The sequence below is a fragment of the Sorex araneus genome, chromosome 1 (assembly GCF_027595985.1).
Source record: "Sorex araneus isolate mSorAra2 chromosome 1, mSorAra2.pri, whole genome shotgun sequence".
Classification (NCBI taxonomy): domain Eukaryota; kingdom Metazoa; phylum Chordata; class Mammalia; order Eulipotyphla; family Soricidae; genus Sorex; species Sorex araneus.
In genome coordinates, this window is record NC_073302.1 from 157073916 (window position 1) to 157094681 (window position 20766).

Genomic DNA, 20766 nt, shown 5'->3' on the forward strand with positions numbered 1-20766 from the left:
GATTAAAGAATGGGGGGTGGGGAAAGTTAACAAAGTGCCCAATAGAACTGATTCAATTGGCATCAAAAACTCAATAGATTAGAAAAATAGCTAATAGGAAATTTATGTATTGGCAAGTAGGCCCAGGGAAATCACTCAGAATAGACACAGAAACAAAGATATAAAAAAATGTGAGTGAATGTATAGAGTCAGAAATAAAAGAATAGATGAATGGAAAAGTTGAATTTTTTTTAACTGCAGCTCCGAAGAATAGGAGTCAAAGGAAGCTGAGAAATTTCCAGAATTGAAAAAAGATAGAATTCAAGCAGGATAAAGAAGATTCTCTGATTTTAAAAGGTGTGCAATGGATTCATTGCAGCAAGTTGTCTTTACTGAACAAATTTAAATCCCAGGTAGATAACTGTTCCTTGAAATTAGTTTGGTACAGACCTGTATGAACAAAGGAAGATAGTTAAAGTGATCCTCTGAGGGGGCTGGAGAGATAATACAGCAGGTGGGCACCTTCTCTGCATGATGCCAACCCAGGTTCTATTCTAGGCATCTCATTTGGTCCCCCAAGCACTTCCAGGAGTAATCCCTAAGTACAGAGCCTCCTGAGCATTGCCAAGTGTGGCCAAAAAAACAAAAGAAAAAGAAAAAGAAGTAAAATGATATTCTGATTCTTTCTCTCCCTAAAATTCTTTTATCTTCAATGCACACAAAATATATTCCTAACCCCAAAAAGGGAAGTGTGCCATCATTTTTTTCTTTTCTTTTTCTTTAATGCAACACATTTCTATTTAAACAGAGTCTTTTTAAACTTTTCTGCTGCAGGTCTGCAATGATATTGATGAGTGTCGAAATGGAGCATGTGTTCCAAATTCTATCTGTATTAACACTTTGGTAAGTGGTTTTTCAACCTGTTATTCCAACAAGTATATGTTTATAGATCATAACTCAAAACACATGTAGAACCTATGGACGAAATATCTTTGATTGGCAAGATGGGGACAAAAATTTCAAACAGAAAGGGTTTTAAATATACAGTTGCCTTTTTTAACAATATGGGTTCGAACTGCAATGACCCACTTGTGTGCAAACATTCTTGTAAATAGAAAATTTAAACTTACTTGTATTGATAAACAGTATAATGCTGTAAGCAAACTCATTTTCTCTTATGATTTTTTCTCTAGCTTACTTTATTTTAATAATAACATGTTACTATACATAATATACATAATATGTTAATTTATTCTTATCAGTAAGACTTCCTATCAAGAGCAAGCTAGCAGAATTTAAGTTTGCAGCAATTGAAAAGGTCTATGTGGATTTTCCACTGCATAGGGAGTTCATACAACCAGTTCCTACATTGTTCAGAGTCCATTGTATGAGTGATTCTATAATTAATTTTTAGTATAAGAATCCTTATTCTTTAAGGGCCAAGTCTGTTCTTTGGTTTATATCAAAGCTTCAATGTTAGGGCCCTAGATAAATAGTTCTTGAATAAGATCTTACCACAATTTTTAAAAATATAAATCACTGCTGTGTCTTAATTAACAGGTCAGTATTTTAAATATTCATTTCACTGTTAACTCACAAAGATTATTTTTTATTATTTTTATAAAACTTTTCAAAAATTGTTGGCATTAAATTAAATCCTTAGCACTCACCAAATTTAAACATTCAGACAAGAGTTCTGTATCTGAAAGTTCTTGTCAGCTGTGTCCAGAATGATAGAGATAGCCTAGTAGATTACCAAGAAAGAACTACTGCTTCCATGTCTGACCATTCTAACTTAACTAATTGTCCCCTGAAAAGTCATCTATGCTCTAGGCTCCCTGTTATTTTATATGTAAAAGCATTTCATAAATATCAGAAGAGACCTCTACCAGTGGGCATGATTATTATCCCCCATTTACAGGTGAAGAAAATGATGTTAAGCAAATTAAAAGAAAGGTTAAGCAACTTGGGCTAAGATCGGTCACACACACACACACACACACACACACACACACACACACACACCCCTCTCCTAGAATTTCCAGGAAGAGCCTGTTTGTGTTCTTAAACACTGTTCTTTGCCTCCTAGAAACAGGTCGGGATATTGCTTCCCTACACCTTTTTCCCAGGTCAAATCTATTCTGCAGAAATAGATGTGGGAGACACGGGGATCGAAGAAATTAGCTAATGTCACCGGGAAGGAGAAAAGCGGGTAGTGTAACTGCCTAGAAAGGTGAACTTAAGAAGCAATGAAGAAAACTGGTGAAATGCAGCAGCTCAGCTAAGCAGATAGATGGGGGATAAAAGGGTGACTGAAATTCGTCCTTGGGATGTGGCACGTTAGGAGAGTGTTCTGGGATGAAAATGACTCCTTCAGCTTGTGCTGTGCATGGGTGTCCTTCACAGCAGGTCATCCCAGCCCCCCTGCCAGGCTGCCTCCCACCAGCCTGCCTCATCAGGATGCTTGGGGCAAAGACGACATTTCTCTGGGCACCCACTTTGTCCTCAGCTGTTATTATTTTTAACTTCTAACTTTTAATCGAACCACGTCCCTGTCACCAGACCCCATTCTCCACCTCCGAGGACTCCACTGACACCTCAGCCCTTCCTCCTCTGCTCTCCACAGGAGAGTGGGCAGACCATGACACTAGCTCACCATGCTGCTTCTTGGGCCTGTAGTTCTCGTCCTTTATGTCTTGAGGGCTGGCCACGGTTTCCGGCCTCATGGTGGTGTCACCCACACTCACACCTGCACCCACGATGGATCTCATTTCATCTCAACATCATGAGCATATATAAAATTAAACACAGTCCTGGAGTAAACCCCTGAACCTGCACCCAATCCCCCAGGTATGGCCCCCAAACAAAAAACAAAATCTCATCTTAGAGCCTTTGCTCTCAGCGCCAGCCCTTGGCTCATGTCCTCTCTGCTGCTTGCAGGGATCCTATCGCTGTGGGCCGTGTAAACCAGGATATACTGGAGACCAGACCAGGGGTTGCAAGAGTGAAAGAAACTGCAGAAATCCAGAACTGAATCCCTGCAGCGTGAACGCACAGTGCATCGAAGAGAGGCATGGTGACGTGACCTGCGTGGTGAGTGGCGTGCCCCTTTGTCATTCTTCCCTGTTGCATTGGAAGCCTCGCTTCCTCCAGTGTCTGCCTGATTCATGGTCAGGGTCCTTAAAAAGAAAAACATCGTGGGCCACTTAAACGGTGAGCTTAGCAGGAATAGGGTCAGGAGCAGTGAGCAGGGTGTCTGGCACCTTTCTGCTCCCTCCCAGCCAGGTACTGACACCATTCCCATTGGGAGCCTCAGGACAGGGCTCCAGCTCCAGTGCTCTTTATGGGACACCCAAGAAATGGCTGTCAGGAAGGCAAAGTTGTGCCCCCTTCCTCCCCGCCCCCACCCCTTCCATGTACTAAATTGTCTTCCTGCATGTAAACATCTGCATGCTGCTGCCATTTCACCCTCAAGATGAGCAGTTTCCAGATCTGTGCTAATAAATACTCTAGGAGGTAGGTCACAGTGGCTCTTGCAAACCCTCAGAGAAACTTCTGTCACCCTCAGATGAGTGTGAGGGGGCCGAGGAACCATTTCCTAAGTCTACCTTTACCCAGACTCAGCAACAGCTCTGTGACCATGCCTTCCCAGAAGTGTGTGTGTGTCTGTCTGTCTGTCTGTCTGTCTGTTTGTCTGTCTGTCTGTCTGTCTGTCTGTCTTGGGACGGGGTGAGGCGGGGAGGGAATGGGTAGAAGGGTGTGCCTGATCTCCCTCCACTGGGCTCTCATGCCCAGGGGATGTGTCATGGTCCTTGCTAACGTAGGCAAGCTCCTCTTATAATTTCTCAAATCCTGGGCCCCAGAAGCCTCGGGGATTCTGGCCACTGAGTGTCAACTCCTTTCGCCTCCTTCCTGGCAAGCCCTCTGGCCCTTCGGATCCATGGTTGTTGCTTCTGAGTGGTGAGGTGGACACTGGGAGATTACACACACACACACACACACACACACACACACACTCACACCATCTTGAGACCTCAGATTTATTTTATTTTGCTTGTTCACATTTTGGTTCTCTGTAAACACACCTAACAGTGCTCAGGGACAGTTCCCAGCTCTGTGCTCAGGAGTGACCCTTAGCAGTTCTCAGGAAGCATACGGAGTGCTGGTGTTTGAAGTACCTTACCTTCAATATAATGGACTGGAGCGATAGCACAGCAGGTAGGGCGTTTGCCTTGCACACAGCCAACCTGGGTTCGATTTCTCCATCCCTCTTGGAGAGCCCAGCAAGCTACCGAGAATATCCCGCCTATGTGTCAGAGCTTGGCAAGCTCCCCGTGGCATATTTGATATGCCAAAAACAGTAACAACAAGGAGTCTAACACCCAAGAATAATAGAAATAAGTACCAGGAGGTTGGCTCCATGGCTTGGAAGCCAGCCTCACATGCTGGGGGAAAAGGCAGCTCAGATAGAGAAGAGAGCACCAAGTAAAATGTGGTTGGAGAACCCACTCGAGAAAGGAGGTGCGTGCTGAAAGTACACTAGAGACTGAAGACGATGGCCACTCAATACCACTATTGCAAACCACAACACCCAAAAGGAGAGAGAGAGAACAAAAGGGAATGCCCTGCCACAGAGGCGGGGTGGGGTTGGAAGGATTGGACAGGGGGGGTGGGAGGGATACTGGGTTCATTGGTGGTGGAGAATGGGCACTGGTGGAGGGATGAGTTCTCGAACATTGTATGAGGGAAACATAAGCACAAAAATCTGTAACTGTACCCTCACGGTGAATCACTAATTAAAAAATAAATAAATTTTTTTAAAAGTCTCACAATGAAGACATTACTGATGCCCACTCAAGCAAATCAATGAACAGCAAGATGACAGTGCTACAGTGCTACCCTCTATAATATCTTTCTAATCCTATTTCTCAGATTTGGGCTTCATTTCTTTAGATTCATGAAATTTTTTGACAAGCAAGTCACAAAGAAGAATTAAAATCAAAAAGTGGGAAGAATGAAATATAAGTGAAAGAAATCAATATAATGACATCCCTCTCCACAACACCACAAGAAAGTTCTGCTGCAGGAACTTAGAGTGAGGGGAGACTGGCCACTCCCCTAAGCCCAGTGGCTGGGTGTGTTGACTGCCATTCAGAAGCTAGTACATACCTGTGTTTAAATCTTTATTTTCTGTGAACAAATTGATGACATCTCTGAGATAGCGGGTGAATGGACTCCTCATATGTTTTTGAATTCTTAATAAGGCACAACGACAGATGGGACAGGATTAATACACTTGGTATGACTACTAAAATAATTTAATCTTCCAGAAAACTGGCTCATTAAAAATGAATTTGTTCCTAGAGGAAATTTTTTCTTCATTAAAATGAGCCAAGGACCGTACCCATAACTGAGATTGCCAGACCTTCGGAAGGCCTTGCTGAAGCAATTAAGTGGAAATGAGGTAGTACTTGGGGGAGAGGTCTTCGGAATCCTGCCCAGAAGTCTCCGGTTGCAGAAAAAGAGTGCAGATGACAGAGAGCAGGCAGACTGCTGCTGAGGAAGTTACAGGTCTTAAATCACCTTATTTCCATGAGCAAGACCAGTCACATGACGTTTCTCTTCCCCTGGCTGCTCCTCAGATACTTTCTCCCTCTCTCATTTTATGCTTTTCACAGGTCAGCTTTTCCTCCCCCGCCTTCTGGATCCCGGTCCTTCCCTTCCCCCAAGTTCCTTCTGTTGCTCTGCCTGCTTCTCCTGCTTCTCGGCAGAACTCCACCTACCACCTCACACCCCGAACACCACTTACTGACAGATTTCCTTTCTCTTTGTTTTGTCCATCACTCTTCAGGCTTGAGCAATCTGGAGAAGAACTCAAAAATGCATATTAAGCAAATAAGTCACTGTATCACTGTATCACTGTCATCCCGTTGCTCTTCAATTTGCTCAAGCAGGCACAGTAATGTCTCCATTGTGAGACTTGTTCTTACTGTTTTTGGCATATCGAATATGCCACGAGTAGCTTGCCAGGCTCTGCCATACATGCGGGTGAGATATTCTCGGTAGCTTGCTGGGCTTTCCGAGGGGGATGGAGAAATCGAACCCGGGTCAGCCATGTGCAATGCAAACGCCCTACCCACTGTGCTATCACTTTTTCTCAGTGGTAGAAAAGCAAATAAAAAGAACAAACAAACAACAAAATATATATATATATTGGACTGGGACAAACTTGACTCCAAGTCCCAGTACAGAGACCTTAGGCTGTTGATTCCTGAACCCATATAGTAGACAAGTACAGTTGAGGGCCTGGAGTGATGATACAGTGGGCCTTGCCTTGCACATCGAAGATCCAGGCTCAACCCCAGGCATCCCATATGGTCCCCCTGAGCATGGGCAAGAGTGTTGGCTTATTTTCAGTGACCAGTGGTGATAGGATACTTAGAAATAAAATGGCTCTGGTGATTGGGCAAAAGGAGACAATGCTGGAGAGAAGGTGACAATAGTGGTGGGATTGGTGCTGGAATACTTAATGCCTGTAAGAAGTCATCATGAACAACTTTGTAAACATTGGTGTTTGAATAAAGTGGGAGAGAAAAATAAAATAACTCAGAAGAATCTTCCTTTGATGGAAATTATTTATAAAACTCTTGTGTTACTATGTTTCCAGAGTGATAAAACTGCTCAGAAGCCAGTCTACTTATTCACTCATTTATTTCCACCAGGAGAAGAAATTGGACAATCATACAAAAACCAGCTTGACAATAGCTCAAAATTACAAATCCTTTGATCCAGGACTCACTGTGCTAAGAGAATAATACATGAGCAGAATGCATTTGTTGCAGCCTTGTTTGCCGTAGAAAAAGATTCTAAAACCATGACGACTGTCAAAAGACTGAGTAAATTAAGGCCCATACATACTTAACCTTAGCACTGTAGCACTGCACTGTCATCCCATTGTTCATCGATTTGCTCAAGCGGGCACCAGTAACATCTCCATTGTGAGACTTGTTGTTATACTTAACCTTATGTATGATAAATGTGTGGCTATTAAAGTAGCTTGAGTGAAGTGAGATGGAAAGAGCTCCAAGATGTAGTGTTGATTCTTTTAAAAAAAAAATAAGGATGCAGAACAGTGAATATATATATATATATATGTCTGTATCTATATATATATATATGCTCCCCATTGTGTTAAAGGACAAAGAATGATTGTTTACTTCTCTACACAGAATTTTTAAAAGTTTACATAAGAGTGAATCACCAGATTGCTTGAGGAGTGGAGAGTTTTCACTATATCTCCCTTGTACTTCTTGCACTTGGAACTGTGAGACTACTCAAAAATAAGTTTCATTTTTAAGTCATTCCCAAGCAGGTTTGGGGGCTCTCGGTTCTCTGTCTAGGAATGTACCCATGAGAGAGAAGCCTTTGTCCCCGGCTGATCTCTGGCAGACTCAGCTTCCCAGGCTTCTCATGGCTTTTTCCTTTTGCAGTGTGGAATTGGCTGGGCTGGTGACGGCTATGTCTGTGGTAAGGATGTGGACATTGACAGTTACCCCGATGAAGAACTACCATGCTCTTCCAGGAACTGCAAGAAGGTAAGAAGGATAAGTGGGGAGGAAACACTGACATTATTTTTATATTCATCTAAAATTTCCTTTTTAATTAGCAATATCTCAAATGCAGCCGGAATACAGACAATCTGGAGGTCACAAATGGGTTCTGATTTTGATGGATGTTGATGGGGATAGGAGAAATAGGAGGAGTGAGGAATTGTCTACAAATTTTCAGCTACCTAAGATGAATAAAGTCTGAGTAATGTATAATGTGGTGATATGACTGATTGCACTTGTATAATTGAAATTTGCTCTGAGAGTAGAACTTAAATGTTCTCACAAAAAGGATGGGGTAAATAAGTGGGGGATAGATTACCCTGATGTTATTAACACAATATGCATTAAACTAATGGAGACATCTTTTTGTAATATGTACTCATTGTCAAATCATCACTCTGAACATTTTCAGTAGCTTATCATTCTTTTTGTTAGTTAGACCTCAAGAAAGCTGGAAAAAATGAAGATAGTTGTTTCTCTGCATTTTCTATTTTTTTTCTTTTAATTTTCCCTGAATTTTCTTTTCTCCCTTAGGACAACTGCAAGTATGTGCCAAATTCTGGCCAGGAAGATGCAGATGGAGATGGCATTGGAGATGCTTGTGACGAGGATGCAGATGGAGATGGGATCCTAAATGAGCAGGTGCCTGGTGTGGGAGCACTCGAGAGTGACCAGGGTGTAGGGGACAAGGGGAGGCGTAAGGGAAAATCTCTGAAATCAGCAATGTCTATTTATCACCTCAAATGTTTGTGCCTGCATTCCCATGGCACTACAATTTTTTTTAATTTTAAGGTTCTCAGATATTTAAAGTGAAAAACTGACAAAGTTGGAACCCCTGCATTCTAACTGCTCATGACAGTGGGGGTTGGCCAGCACCCTCCATGTTTGCTCTTCTGATCTTTTAGGACAACTGTGTGCTGACTCACAATGTGGACCAAAGGAACAGCGACAAAGACATCTTTGGGGATGCCTGTGATAACTGTCGCACTGTCCTCAATAACGACCAGAGAGATACTGATGGGGATGGGAGAGGTGACGCCTGTGATGATGACATGGATGGAGATGGTGGGTTTGTCTTGCTTTGGCTTTTATTGGAAATTCCTTTGTCCATGGGTTCTTCTTCTCTGTGAGGAATAGGAATAGATTCACTAACCCGGAAGTTCCAGGTTGCTAACTGGGGTTCACTTATTTCTGTGGAAGGAGACGTCAGAGCCCACTGCCTTATTTAATCACCCTAGGGTGTTTCTGATCTTCTACCTCATTGTCAGAAATGTGGTCAGAATCTTTTTTAGCTGTATCTTTGTACGGCCAGTACCTGTCTCCTGGACTATCATCTTCTCCCCATCCTTTTCAAGAGAGACCCAGTAACAGAATTAAGTGACAGGGCCTTGAGCAGAATCACAGGCCATAGCCTCTGGGTCAGGCTATCCTGCAGAAAATTGGGCATTTCCCAGGAGATGGAGATGTCCTGTCTTTTCTCCAAAGGGCTGTGGAGATGGGCTGTCTGCCTTACCTGACTCTGCATCTACCGGAGGTACCTCATATTGTGAATGGTACCTCCTAGAGCCTAGCTCCTGAGTTCTGGAGGCTTAGAAAACTTAAGGAGGACATTTATTCCTGGACAGATTTCATAGCTTATTAAGTTGGGATTGGGAGGCTAGAACCATACCCACTGGGGCTCAGGGCTTACTCCTGACTCTGTGCTCAAGGATCACTTCTAACAGGATTCATGCTAGGGATTAAAACTAAGGATTTCATGCAAGGCAAGCACTTTGCCCCCTCTCCAGCCCCAGCTTCTGTCAGTCATAGACAGTTACCCATAAACTAGAGGCCTGATCTAATGGTTTCCGAGAAAGATATCACATCTCAGAGTCTTGAAAGAAATCTCCTTTTTTGGAGACAAATACACTTACACACTTGCACACATGCACACTTACACATACAAGCAGTATGCACATGAAACCATTCCAAATGTGCACACCTTCCCCAAACTTGGCCTTCCCTTCTAAAAAAAAAGCCCCATGGATGACTTACCAGTGGTGGGCTACTTACCAACTTGACACAATAAACCAAGAAATTTCCAAGTGGTAGCATTTTAAAGTTTTCATAATATAAACAACCCTTCCACCAGGGGCTGTAGGGACTGGTCTAATATGCCATGACCTGAACCATGGATCCCTGAATTGGGGTTCCCCATCTACAAAGTCACCTACTTCATGACCTCCTCATCATGGTGACCATAATAACCCTTGAAATCATGGATAAATGCCACCAGTCAGGGTGCATTTCTGAGTCCCCCAGAATCCACCCATTTGGAGTCACCTCTAGATGTCTGCTGACAGTGGCAATGGCTCTCTCAGCTGACCTAGGCAGAGGTCATTGATCACGACCTCTGTGCAGAAGCAGGAGGGAAGTCAAGTGTTCCAGACACACCCATGATGCTCTCCTGACCCAGGGACACGTTCCTTTCTTGCAGGAATAAAAAACATCCTGGACAACTGCCCAAGGGTTCCAAATCGTGACCAACAGGACAGGGATGGCGATGGAGTGGGGGACGCCTGTGATAGCTGCCCTGATGTCAGCAACCCCAACCAGGTGAGTCTGATGTGAATGTCCAGACTCGAGGCTGAGCTTCTCCAAAACTGACCCAGGATCAGACTCACTGTGGGCTCTGTGCTGTAGTCTCAGGCCTTCCAGAGCAGGGAAGGTGGCAGATGATGTAAACTGAGAGCTGGAAGAAATGGGAAGGATGTAGCCCGATTGCTCTGGCCCTTTGGACCAGTCTCACAGGCTGTAGAGTACCTGTGAAGTTAGTAATTTTTACTTCATGGTGCTCCAAACAAGTGTTTTCTGCTGAAAGAAAGTGTAACATGAAAATGTACCTCTGGGAACCTCTGTCCCTTCAGTCCCTGCACCCCTACACACCCTCTGTGTGGACATTTCAGATTAATTCAAATCAGCTAGAAGCTGAGCTTCCCTTCTCACTCCCCCTTCCTGTCTGGATAATTGGGTGTGAGGTGCCATGTGCTTGCAAAGCCCCAAGAGAGTAGAACATTGTTGTCCTTGGTGACTCACTCCCAAGCTGGCCCCATTCCAGAATGCACAAGACAAGCATCCTCCATGCATCTCATTCCTTTGTCCAGACCTGGCTCCCTTCCACCCCATGCCCAGGGGGTTGCCACATCTCCACCTGCCACCACACTGCCCAGCGCCCGCTCCCAATTGGCTCATCTGGTGTGTAGGCAGCCCCTCCGTGTAGCTTGGTATTTTGGACAGCTTTTTTGAAAATTCAGCGTGGTGCCTACACCAATATGGTGTTGTCCTTTTGCAGTTTTTGTACTACTCCAATTCCAGAGAAATGAGTTCCGAGATCCAGGGATGATGGGCCAGGTCTGCCTTCTCTGGAACGTTCTGTGTGCAGGCCCAGGGAGAAATAACAGCACCTTCTGTTCTCTTTGCAGTCTGATATAGATAACGATCTGGTTGGGGACTCCTGTGACACCAACCAGGACAGGTATGGCACGTTTCCCAGCTGCATGGGGCGGGGTGGAAAAATCCAGAGTGAGCGCCACCATACAGAGCTTTTTGCTGCCCTCGTGCTCCGTGATTGCTCTCGGGAGACTGAGCGGACACTGCCCAGTAGCTGGTTCCAGCCACCCTTTCTTGTAGGTGGGCAGTGGCCACAGAAGAGACCAGAGGCGCCTAACAAGACTGAGATTCTTTTGTGGGGTGGAAGGTGCACAACTGTCTCTGCTTGGGGTGTACTAGCGGCTCTGTGCTTGGGGGCCACTCCTGGTGGTGCCTGAGGGTCCGTGCCTTGCCAGGAATCATATCCAGGCCTCCTGCACGCCAAGCAGGAGCACGTCCTGAGGAACGGTCCCACTGGCCCAGAAGTAAGATTCTGTTACACAAGAAGCAGTGGATCTTTGGAAACAGGTCCTGGAGGGATGCCGCTCAGACAAATCCCAGCTTCTTCACTTACACACCAGCTCATCTTGTTAGGTTTCCTGACTTCAAGTTGCCTCAATTTCCTCATCTGTAAAAAAGGGACAGTAGACACGAGTCTACTGGACTTTTGTGAAATCTAATTGATGTCATCTCTGAAAAGATTTACATATCACTGTTTCTATGGCACAGATTGTGCTCCATAGATATACATTTTCCTACTATGACTGACATTCTTTCGGAAAGCTTCACCATCATCCCAAAATAGAAAACTGTCAGTTCTCCGAGGAATCGCTGTTATTTCTTTGCCCTGGAAATTTTCCATTCACTTTCCCTTATTCTGATGGCATTGCTCTGTGCAAATGAATCCAGTCAACCCTCTCCGCCCCACAGGGATAGACCAGAGTCCCCCATTAACACGCAAGGCTGGCTCGGATGCTCTAAGAACATCGGAAATGTAAACGTGGGGCAGGAGAGATAGTGCAGAGCGCAATGGCACTTGTCTTGCACGCGGCCAACCCTGGGCCAAAAATGTAGACATAAACCATTGCAGCCCATGGGGAAAACAGCATTTCACTTTCTAAATCCCTTTTGTCATCCTCGGGAATCAGGATGGAGGCAGCAGGCCAGGGAGGAGGGTCTGAGCAGTCTGCAGGGCTCGGTGACCGCGTGTTGTTCTTGTTGTCAGAGCTTTGAGGAGACACCTCAGCTGCTGCCTCTGTGTTTGATGTTTGAGTGGCAGGTGGGCCCACTCCCTGACAGCTTCTCTTCGTGATGGCTCGCCACCGTGTTCCTACCGCAGGTCACCCTGCACTGATTAGCAGCCACAGAAATTTCCAAAATAGTCTGTCCCACCAAACCTCTTGATTTTTCAGCCCGAAAATAAATGACTCATTCCGCCCCGTTTTCATTCCCACAGCTTCGAGCCGTGGGGAGGAGCATAGGAACGGCTTGTTTTTGCAGGAAGGTGTTGAGCGCAAGGGAGCATGGCTGCTAATGGAAATGGCTCTGTTTTAGTGCCCCTGGGATCTCCTTGTCCAAACCAGGTTGAGTCCGGTCACTTGTCCAGATGGGCACTTAGGCCTAGAAAGAAGAAAAGTCAGGTGGGAGGGACCAGAGAGGTAGGACAGGAGTAAAACACTTACCTCCCACACTTGGCAGACCCAAGTTCAATCCACAGAACTCACTCCTGAGCGCCATCAGGAATGATCCCTATGCACGGAGCCATGAAAATCCCTGAGCACTGCTGGGTATGGCCCAAAAAAACAAAAAGGAAAGATATGTTTTTAAAGGTGAGCTGAGTGGGGCTGGAGTGATAGCACAGCGGGTAGGGTATTTGCCTTGCACGCAGCCGACCCAGGTTCGATTCCCAGCATCCCAGATGGTCCCCCGAGCACCATCTGGAGTAATTCCTGAGAACATGAGCCAGGAGTAACCCCTGTGCATCACCGGGTGTGACTCAGAAAGAAGAAAATAAAAAGTGAGCTGAGAAAGAGCGTTCTGAGACATGCTTTAGCCCAGGCCTGACCCCCCTCGGCATGAGGGGCTGCTGCTCTGTGCCACCCAGGAGGGGCCACTGCTCCCGCCTTCCTCTCCCGGGCAGCATCACATTAGTTCCCACTCAGGCCTTCGGGCCAGGGATGGAGAAGCTCAGTCAGGCTTCCTGCAGGCCAGACACTTAAGAAGTGCTTTGTCCTGTGTTCAAATTCAGTAGCAAAACTTGACTTATTCTGTCTTGACAGCAGCCCTCTGGGAACTGGGCTTTGTGATAGCTCATTTTACTGATGCAGCCCCGAGCGGTTCAGGGGTCCACTGTCATGCCCGGGCATCCACAACTCAGTGGCTGAATTGGATCTGCACCTGTCCATCTGTCTCCACGTCTCCACTGCGTTCACCACACACTCTGTTCCCTTTGTTGCATTCAGAATCACAGGTCACCCTTCCCACCGACCCCCAACCCACACCACTACTAGCAGCAGCAACTCTCTAAACCACAGAACTCACTAGATCTTCTTGAGAAGTAAATGGTTTCCTGCTTTGGCACATTTGAGGAAGGGGCGAAACAGCCTCTGGGGTGCTTAGGGTGCTGTGAGAGAAGAGGGAACCAGGTTCAGACCCAAAGCCAGATGCTCCCCGTTGTCATGTGTTATTCCTGCCCACTGCTCTGGGCCCAGTCACGCAGACCATCTCTGCTTCCTCCTGCAGTGATGGAGACGGCCACCAGGATAGCACGGACAACTGCCCCAACGTCATCAACAGTGCCCAGCTGGACACAGACAAGGATGGCATTGGGGATGAGTGCGATGATGATGATGACAATGATGGCATCCCAGACCTGTTGCCCCCAGGACCTGACAACTGCCGGCTGGTCCCCAACCCAGGACAGGAAGATACCAACGGTAAGTGGGTGAGCCCGGCTGCAGGCACCCCCAGCCCCAGCACAGCATGCCTAGGATGAGAGCCCCTGGCACATGGAAGCAGTCTTCTGGGGACCAGGTGGCTGTTCTGCCTTCTTGAGGCCTCAGGAAAAAGAGAGACAAAAATGAGGGAATAGCTGGACTTGGATTGGTAGAGAACACAGATGTCTGCAAGGCTGAGCCTATAAGGAAGAGCGTGGATCATTGAGGTCCACATGTCCGCTGCCATGCAAAATCACATCTTTCAAACCCCTGTGAAGTGCCAGAGAGAGAACATAGCAAGTAGGGTACTGGCCTTGCATGTGCCCAGCCCTGGTTCAATCCCTAGCACCACCTATGATCCCATTAGTACCACCAGAGTGATTCCTGAGCACAGAGGTGGAAATTAACCATGATCAGGCTGGGTATGGACCCCAAATCCCAAAAACTAAACAAAATGAGTCAATAACTTGTCTGCTGAACAGAACATATTTGGGCCACATTCAACCTGAGGATTACCAGCAAGTATAGTCTCAGAATTCAGAACTTTTTTGGGGGGATAGAGGGTCACACACAATGATGCTTAGGGTTACTCCTAGCTCTGCACTCAGGTCCCCTGGTGGTGCTCAGGGGACCATATGTGATGATGGGGATAGAACCTGGGTCAGCTGCATGCAAGGCAAATGCCCTCCCCACTGTACTATCTGTCCTGTCACTATCAGAACTCTTTAAGCAACAGTTAACTCTTGGCTTTACTTTATTTCTGGTATTGGGGATTGAATCCAGGTATCTACCACCTAACTCTATTCACTGCTACTCATTGCTGTGCCTTTTAACCCACAAGACTCCAGAAAGCACTATCATTTGCTCATCTAAGACTGGGTTTGTGTTTGTGTTTCACCTATGGTTGAACCTCGCTGCATGGGATCAAGTTTCCTGGAACCAGAGCAACTCACCTTGCATGTGCCTGACAGGGTTTTTTCCCTGACTCCCAATATGGTCCCTCAAAAGCCACACTAGGGGTGATTCCTGAGCATAGTTTCCGGAGTATATGTTGAGCCCCACAGGGTATACCCCAAACCTTAATTAATTGATTAATGAATTAAAACCCAGCATTTCTTAAAAAGAAAAAGAAAAAAGGAAGAAGCACTTTCACACACAGTCATTTAAAGGGGCCTATAAGAAACTCTGGCTGTCCTCTGACGATTTGTCACGTGGCCCATCACGGGGAGCTGGACCAGACTGGACCAGACCCAGACCAGACTGGACACAGCTGGTTCCTGGGCTGTTCCCCTGCGGCTCCCTTTTTCTGTCACCTTCATGAGCTCCTCCCCACCCAGGTGATGGGGTTGGAGACATCTGCGAGTCTGACTTTGACCAGGACCAGGTCATCGATCGCATCGATGTCTGCCCCGAGAACGCTGAGGTCACGCTCACTGACTTCCGGGCCTACCAGACCGTGGTCCTGGACCCAGAGGGGGATGCCCAGATTGATCCCAACTGGGTGGTCCTAAACCAGGTGAGTGCCACACCCCTGCTTGTCAGCACAGTCCCTCAGAGGGCAGGGCAGGACAGGGGGAGTGAGTGGGCTGCCTGGGACAGAGCAGGCCTCTTGGTCCCGTGTCATGGGTGATGAGGTAAAGTCACAGAGCTTTCACATGACTTGCAGTAGCATTGCAGGGTAGTGGCTGAAACTGGCTGGCTCACCCAAGAGTTGTGCTTTTTGCCCCTCCACTTGTGTGGAACTACGGCAGGCTAGCCTGGAGAGACACGTGGCTTTTTCAGGCTTACCCAGCAAGAGATGTTTATTCCAAGTGTCTGTTTTCTCTGAGGGTGACAGCCACCAGTGCTCAGAGGCTATTCCTGATGGCTATTCCTCTACTCAGGAGTAGAGGGGGTGGGGAGTGGGGGGATATCCCATGCTAAGCTCAAACTGAGGGTTGACAAAGCAAGCACCTTACCCACTATACTGTCAGGTTTGAAGTATATATATTTTTTCAGTGAGTTTCTTGAATTAGCTAAACTGATGACTTTAGCAATGTCACTCAGCTTTGGGCTGATGTTTTGGGTAAACAGGGGCTTTCTATGAGCAGATAGCTGTTACGTCCATAACTCAATTTCCAAAAGACCACCAAGGAGCTGACTCGGATATGCAAAAACACAAGGGTCTTTATTGCAAACTCGAGCTTGGTCTCCCAGTTAACACCAACCCAGTGGGTTGAAGCTGAGAGCACTGAGCCCTTAAGGAGCAAGGTTTATACAGGGTTGACAGTAAGAAATGGGGAACTTAAACAGCATGATTACAGGATTGGTGGATCTTTACCATTTGAAGAGTGCGGTGCTACATGATAGGCTACATTCAACCTTAGCCCGTCACTAGCTCGTGCATGTAACCAGGCCTATGCCACCTTTTCACTAGTGAAGCCTGTCATGGTGTAGCTTTTGGTTCCTCAGTAGCAAGGTGAGGCAAGTCCTCCGACCAGCCTGTCCTGACTCACGCCGTCCACTCCCTCCGCAGGGCATGGAGATTGTGCAGACCATGAACAGCGATCCCGGTCTGGCTGTGGGTATGTCCCGGGCTCCCTTTTCCCCTGGTGGAGAGTCACCCTCCCCAGCGCCACGTGCGGGCCAGACTGTCTCTCCCCTCGCTCTGCTCTCACAGGGTACACAGCTTTCAATGGCGTTGACTTTGAAGGCACCTTCCATGTGAACACCCAGACAGACGATGACTACGCCGGCTTCATCTTCGGCTACCAGGACAGCTCCAGCTTCTACGTGGTCATGTGGAAGCAGACAGAGCAGACCTACTGGCAGGCCACCCCATTCCGGGCTGTCGCAGAACCTGGAATTCAGCTGAAGGTAGGAGCACTGCTTTTTAGTCCTGCTTTCTCCCGCCTGGCATTGAGTTCTTCTCAATGAGACTTTTGTGCTTATGGTAAGGCCAGTGTGGGGTCCGTCTTCTCTCCCCTGGGAGACTCTAAGAATGACAATTGCAGCCTGAGTAGAAGCCCAAGGGTGGGGGCTTGTGGGGGTTGGGAGGGAGGAGGTTAGGGGTACATTATCAGGCATGTGGTACAGCACACCAGCTAGTCCTTTTCCTTCGTGGGGACTGGGGGGGCTGCTTTGTGCAGGGGAGCAGAGAAACTGCCCCTGACAGTCCTGCTTGACGAGGAGGCAAACTCAAGCAACCACTCGTGGAAGCGGTCATCTGATGAGTGTGGAGGGCACGGGGTTACTGTAGGACAGACGTGCCTGTGCTTTGCAGGTACTGGCCTGGGAGTCAGCTCAGTGGAAATGATATTGAAGGGCCTGAGAGATAATACAGAAGGTCAGGCCTTGCCTGTGGCCATCTTCCTCAGTTCTTTCCCTGACACTGTGTAGGTCCCTGAGCACCACCAGGAGAGCACTCCTGAACAGAGCCAGAAAGAGCCCCTGAGCATTGCTGGGCATGGCTCGAGCCGGGAGGGGAGGGGGGAACAAAAAGACATTGAAGCATTTCTGCTTGTGTCCAAATCCAAGGTACCCATGTAGCAACCCTGACCTCAGAGCCGCTGGGGTGCAGGAAGGCCCGTGTGTGTGTGTGTGTGTGTGTGTGTGTGTGTGTGTGTGTGTGTGTGTGTGTGTGTGTGTTCTGCTCTGAGCACTTGCCCCTGTGTCCCTCCAGGCTGTGAAGTCTAAGACAGGGCCAGGGGAGCATCTCCGCAACTCGCTGTGGCACACCGGGGACACAAGCGACCAGGTGCGGCTGCTGTGGAAAGACTCCAGAAACGTGGGCTGGAAGGACAAAGTCTCCTACCGCTGGTTCCTGCAGCACCGGCCCCAAGTGGGCTATATCCGGTGAGCAGAGGCCCTTCTCCCCTGCCTGCATCTGACACCCCACCCCACCCCCATTCCATATCCCAGACCCTTCACTTCCCGGGCCCAGGATAGTGCCCTCGGGGCCAGGGCGACTGCAAGACAGCAAGGTCGGGGGAGCACCCAGGCTCTGACCACATGCGCCGGGGGAGGGAGAAGACCTCAGCATTGAACATGAGAGGTAGACCCTCCCCACCTTTTTCCATGCCTTTCAGAAAGCAGGGAGAGATGAGGCCAGGCTCCCGGCCATGCCTGCCCCATCATTCTCTGGCTCTGGATCTCACTCATCAATGTGTCTCACCCGATGGCCGTGCACACCCTTCCCCACCTTTCCTCGTGGACCATAAACTCCAAGAGGGAGGTAGCGCTTGTGTCTCCTTTTACCTCAAGTTCCCCCATGGCTGGCAGGCTGGATGGATGGATGCCGTGTGGCGTGACTTGCTCTCCATAGGAACAGATGTATTCTGCCCCATTGCCCGTAGGATTCTGCCTACATCACAGCTTTGCATTGGAGACAATGCTCCCACTCTCATATGTAGTCTGATGAGAAAGCAGCCTGGTGGGGAAAGAATCTTGTTAGGGGCTCCTTCCTGTTTTGTTCCTGGAGGCCTGCTCTCAGAGGTAGCATTCGCCGTGCAGAAATCCTGTTCTCAGCCCTACCGAGCTCACTACTCACTTTTACTGCTGCAAAATGCTCACTCTCTTCTCCCCAAATGAAGTCATAGAGAACATAACCCATTTACGTGTAAGTCTAGAAACACCACTTGAGTTCTCATTTATAGCATCATGTAAACACTCAGATGCCACTGCACTAAAGCATGAAAGGGCCACCCCCAGTGTGAAGGCAATTCTCCAATACTGACTGTTGTGCTGGGGACTTTGCTCTTAACGGTGATGCTGCCAACACCAATGGATTGTGAATGTTGGACACAGGAAATTTTCAGGCAAATAAACAACAGTGTCTCCATTTGCCCTGGGAAATGCAACTCATACTGAGACTGTACCGAAACTACTAGAGGTTTCCAGGACTCAGGTTCTAGGCCCAGATAAATTCATTACAAACAAGGTTCTTCATCAACCCCAGTATCTAGAAGTCACCCAAACTTCAGGAAAAGCAGCAGCTGTTAAGCATAAAGTCTGGGCTGCGTCATGGGAAGTTGCAGAACCTCTGTCGTATGTCATGTGGTGAACCCTCAAACTTATCAGAAGTGCCCGTGGTTAGGCCTTGAGAGAGACAAATGTGGGGGTCACAGGGTGCTTGCAACCTTGTATGAAACAGAGCTGAGGGGGCTGTGGGTGGGGTCCCATGCTTCCTATGTGGGAGGCCCTGGGTTCCATCCAGCACCATACAAGGAGGAGAGACAGAGAGAGAGAGAGAGACAGAGACAGAGACAGAGACAAAGAGACAGAGAGCAAGGGAGGGAGGGAGGGGCGGAAGGAGGGACGGGGGGAGGAGCCTATAGGTATATAAGGTGAGTCTCGCAGGGCACTGAGTCCAGCCCTGGTTCTGTTCTCTGCAGGGTCCGATTTTATGAAGGCTCTGAGCTGGTGGCTGACTCTGGTGTTACGATAGACACCACCATGCGTGGGGGCCGGCTTGGGGTTTTCTGCTTCTCCCAAGAGAACATCATTTGGTCCAACCTAAAGTATCGCTGCAATGGTAATGTATATTTTGTTACTGCACACTATTATCACTAAAATTTGCCCCAAACTCCCTCCCCTCTTTTGCGGAGCCTTCCCAAGCAGTGCTTAGGCTTTCCAAGCAGTTCCCAAGGGTGCCAGGGAACATTTGGGCCACGCTGACTGTGCTTTGATACCTCCGGAACCACACTGGTCAATGCTGGGACCCCAAGCCAAACCAGGCAATGGTGGGATTCCTCAGGGATGCACCAAGAAATGCTGGGACACCAGGGCAATACCAGGAAATGCAGAGACTCCCCAAGGCTGCACCAGGCAATGCTGGGCTCTCCAAAGCCTCACCAGGCCATGCTGCGGTCCCCAGGGCTGCACCCAGCAATGCTCAGGGATCAGGTAACGGTGGGTCTTGAACCAAGGGGAGCTGCACGGAAGCACTTTAACCTCTGCAGGATCTCTCCAGCCTCACCCTCTGGGTTATATAGCACACTGCCCTCCTAGAACCCTAAAGCCCATGCCACAAATTCACTGACACCTAAAAGCCTCCGAGGCATGAGAGTAAATGGCAGATCTTATATGTCCTATCTGATAAATGAGGAAATTGAGATCCATGGATTTTAACCGCTTAGTTTAGGATTTGGGGTTGGGTAAGAAATTCGATCAGGTTGAATTTACAGCAGCCTTTATTTTCATGTGACTCAAACATAATCACACACTCACAATCCCCTCTGCCTGCTAATTTCCTTCAGGCCTGTGAATGAGCTGCTTCCGGGCCAGAAGCCAATAATTTACAAAGAAGCAGAAAATGGCCTCGGGGCCTCTGGGGGCTCTCAGCGGGCTGCTAGTGACCCCTGCAGGATGAACCAGGACTCAGGGTGTAAAGGACTGACTAACCACCTCTGCGCCTGTCTTTGCTTGCAGATACCATTCCGGAAGACTTCCAGGAGTTCCAAACCCAGCATTTTGAGCGTAATTTTGATAATTAAGCCAAAGAAGCAATTCAGAACTAATTTTTCAAAAACTAACGCCATGCAGTTTTTCAGCTTCCTTCAGTTTTGTTCTCTATACACCGTGGCTTGCTTTTATTAGCCCAGATACATCCCACTTTTTATATGAATGTGGCAATAAAGAATGATTTCTAGAAACCGGAAACTCGTGTGACTGCAACGTGCCTCCGGGAGGGTCACACAAACAGTGAGCAGTTTTCCAAGGCATCTGCATCAGGCTTGAAGAGGGATCTTTTCTCCTCTGACCAGATCAGGCAGTGAGTGTGCACAGAGCTCAGAGGGCCTAGACAATGGCGTCATTTCTCGCTCCAATTTGCCTAATTGCAAAATCCTGACAAT

General features: G+C 47.7%; 1 protein-coding gene across 1 annotated transcript in view; it reads left to right on the forward strand.

Moving 5' to 3' along the window:
- The window catches only part of THBS4 (thrombospondin 4), a 52553-nt gene extending 32075 nt beyond the window's left edge, over positions 1–20478 (forward strand). The window contains exons 9-22 of the mRNA XM_004613153.2: positions 814–882; positions 2920–3072; positions 7470–7574; positions 8124–8231; positions 8495–8654; positions 10066–10184; positions 11051–11103; positions 13740–13933; positions 15271–15449; positions 16449–16497; positions 16593–16789; positions 17595–17767; positions 19306–19445; positions 20342–20478. Of these exons, the coding sequence (XP_004613210.2) occupies positions 814–882; positions 2920–3072; positions 7470–7574; positions 8124–8231; positions 8495–8654; positions 10066–10184; positions 11051–11103; positions 13740–13933; positions 15271–15449; positions 16449–16497; positions 16593–16789; positions 17595–17767; positions 19306–19445; positions 20342–20406 (1764 nt within the window). The 3' untranslated portion in view covers positions 20407–20478. The remainder of the gene's footprint in view (positions 1–813; positions 883–2919; positions 3073–7469; positions 7575–8123; positions 8232–8494; positions 8655–10065; positions 10185–11050; positions 11104–13739; positions 13934–15270; positions 15450–16448; positions 16498–16592; positions 16790–17594; positions 17768–19305; positions 19446–20341) is intronic.
- The last annotated feature ends 288 nt before the right edge of the window (positions 20479–20766 follow it).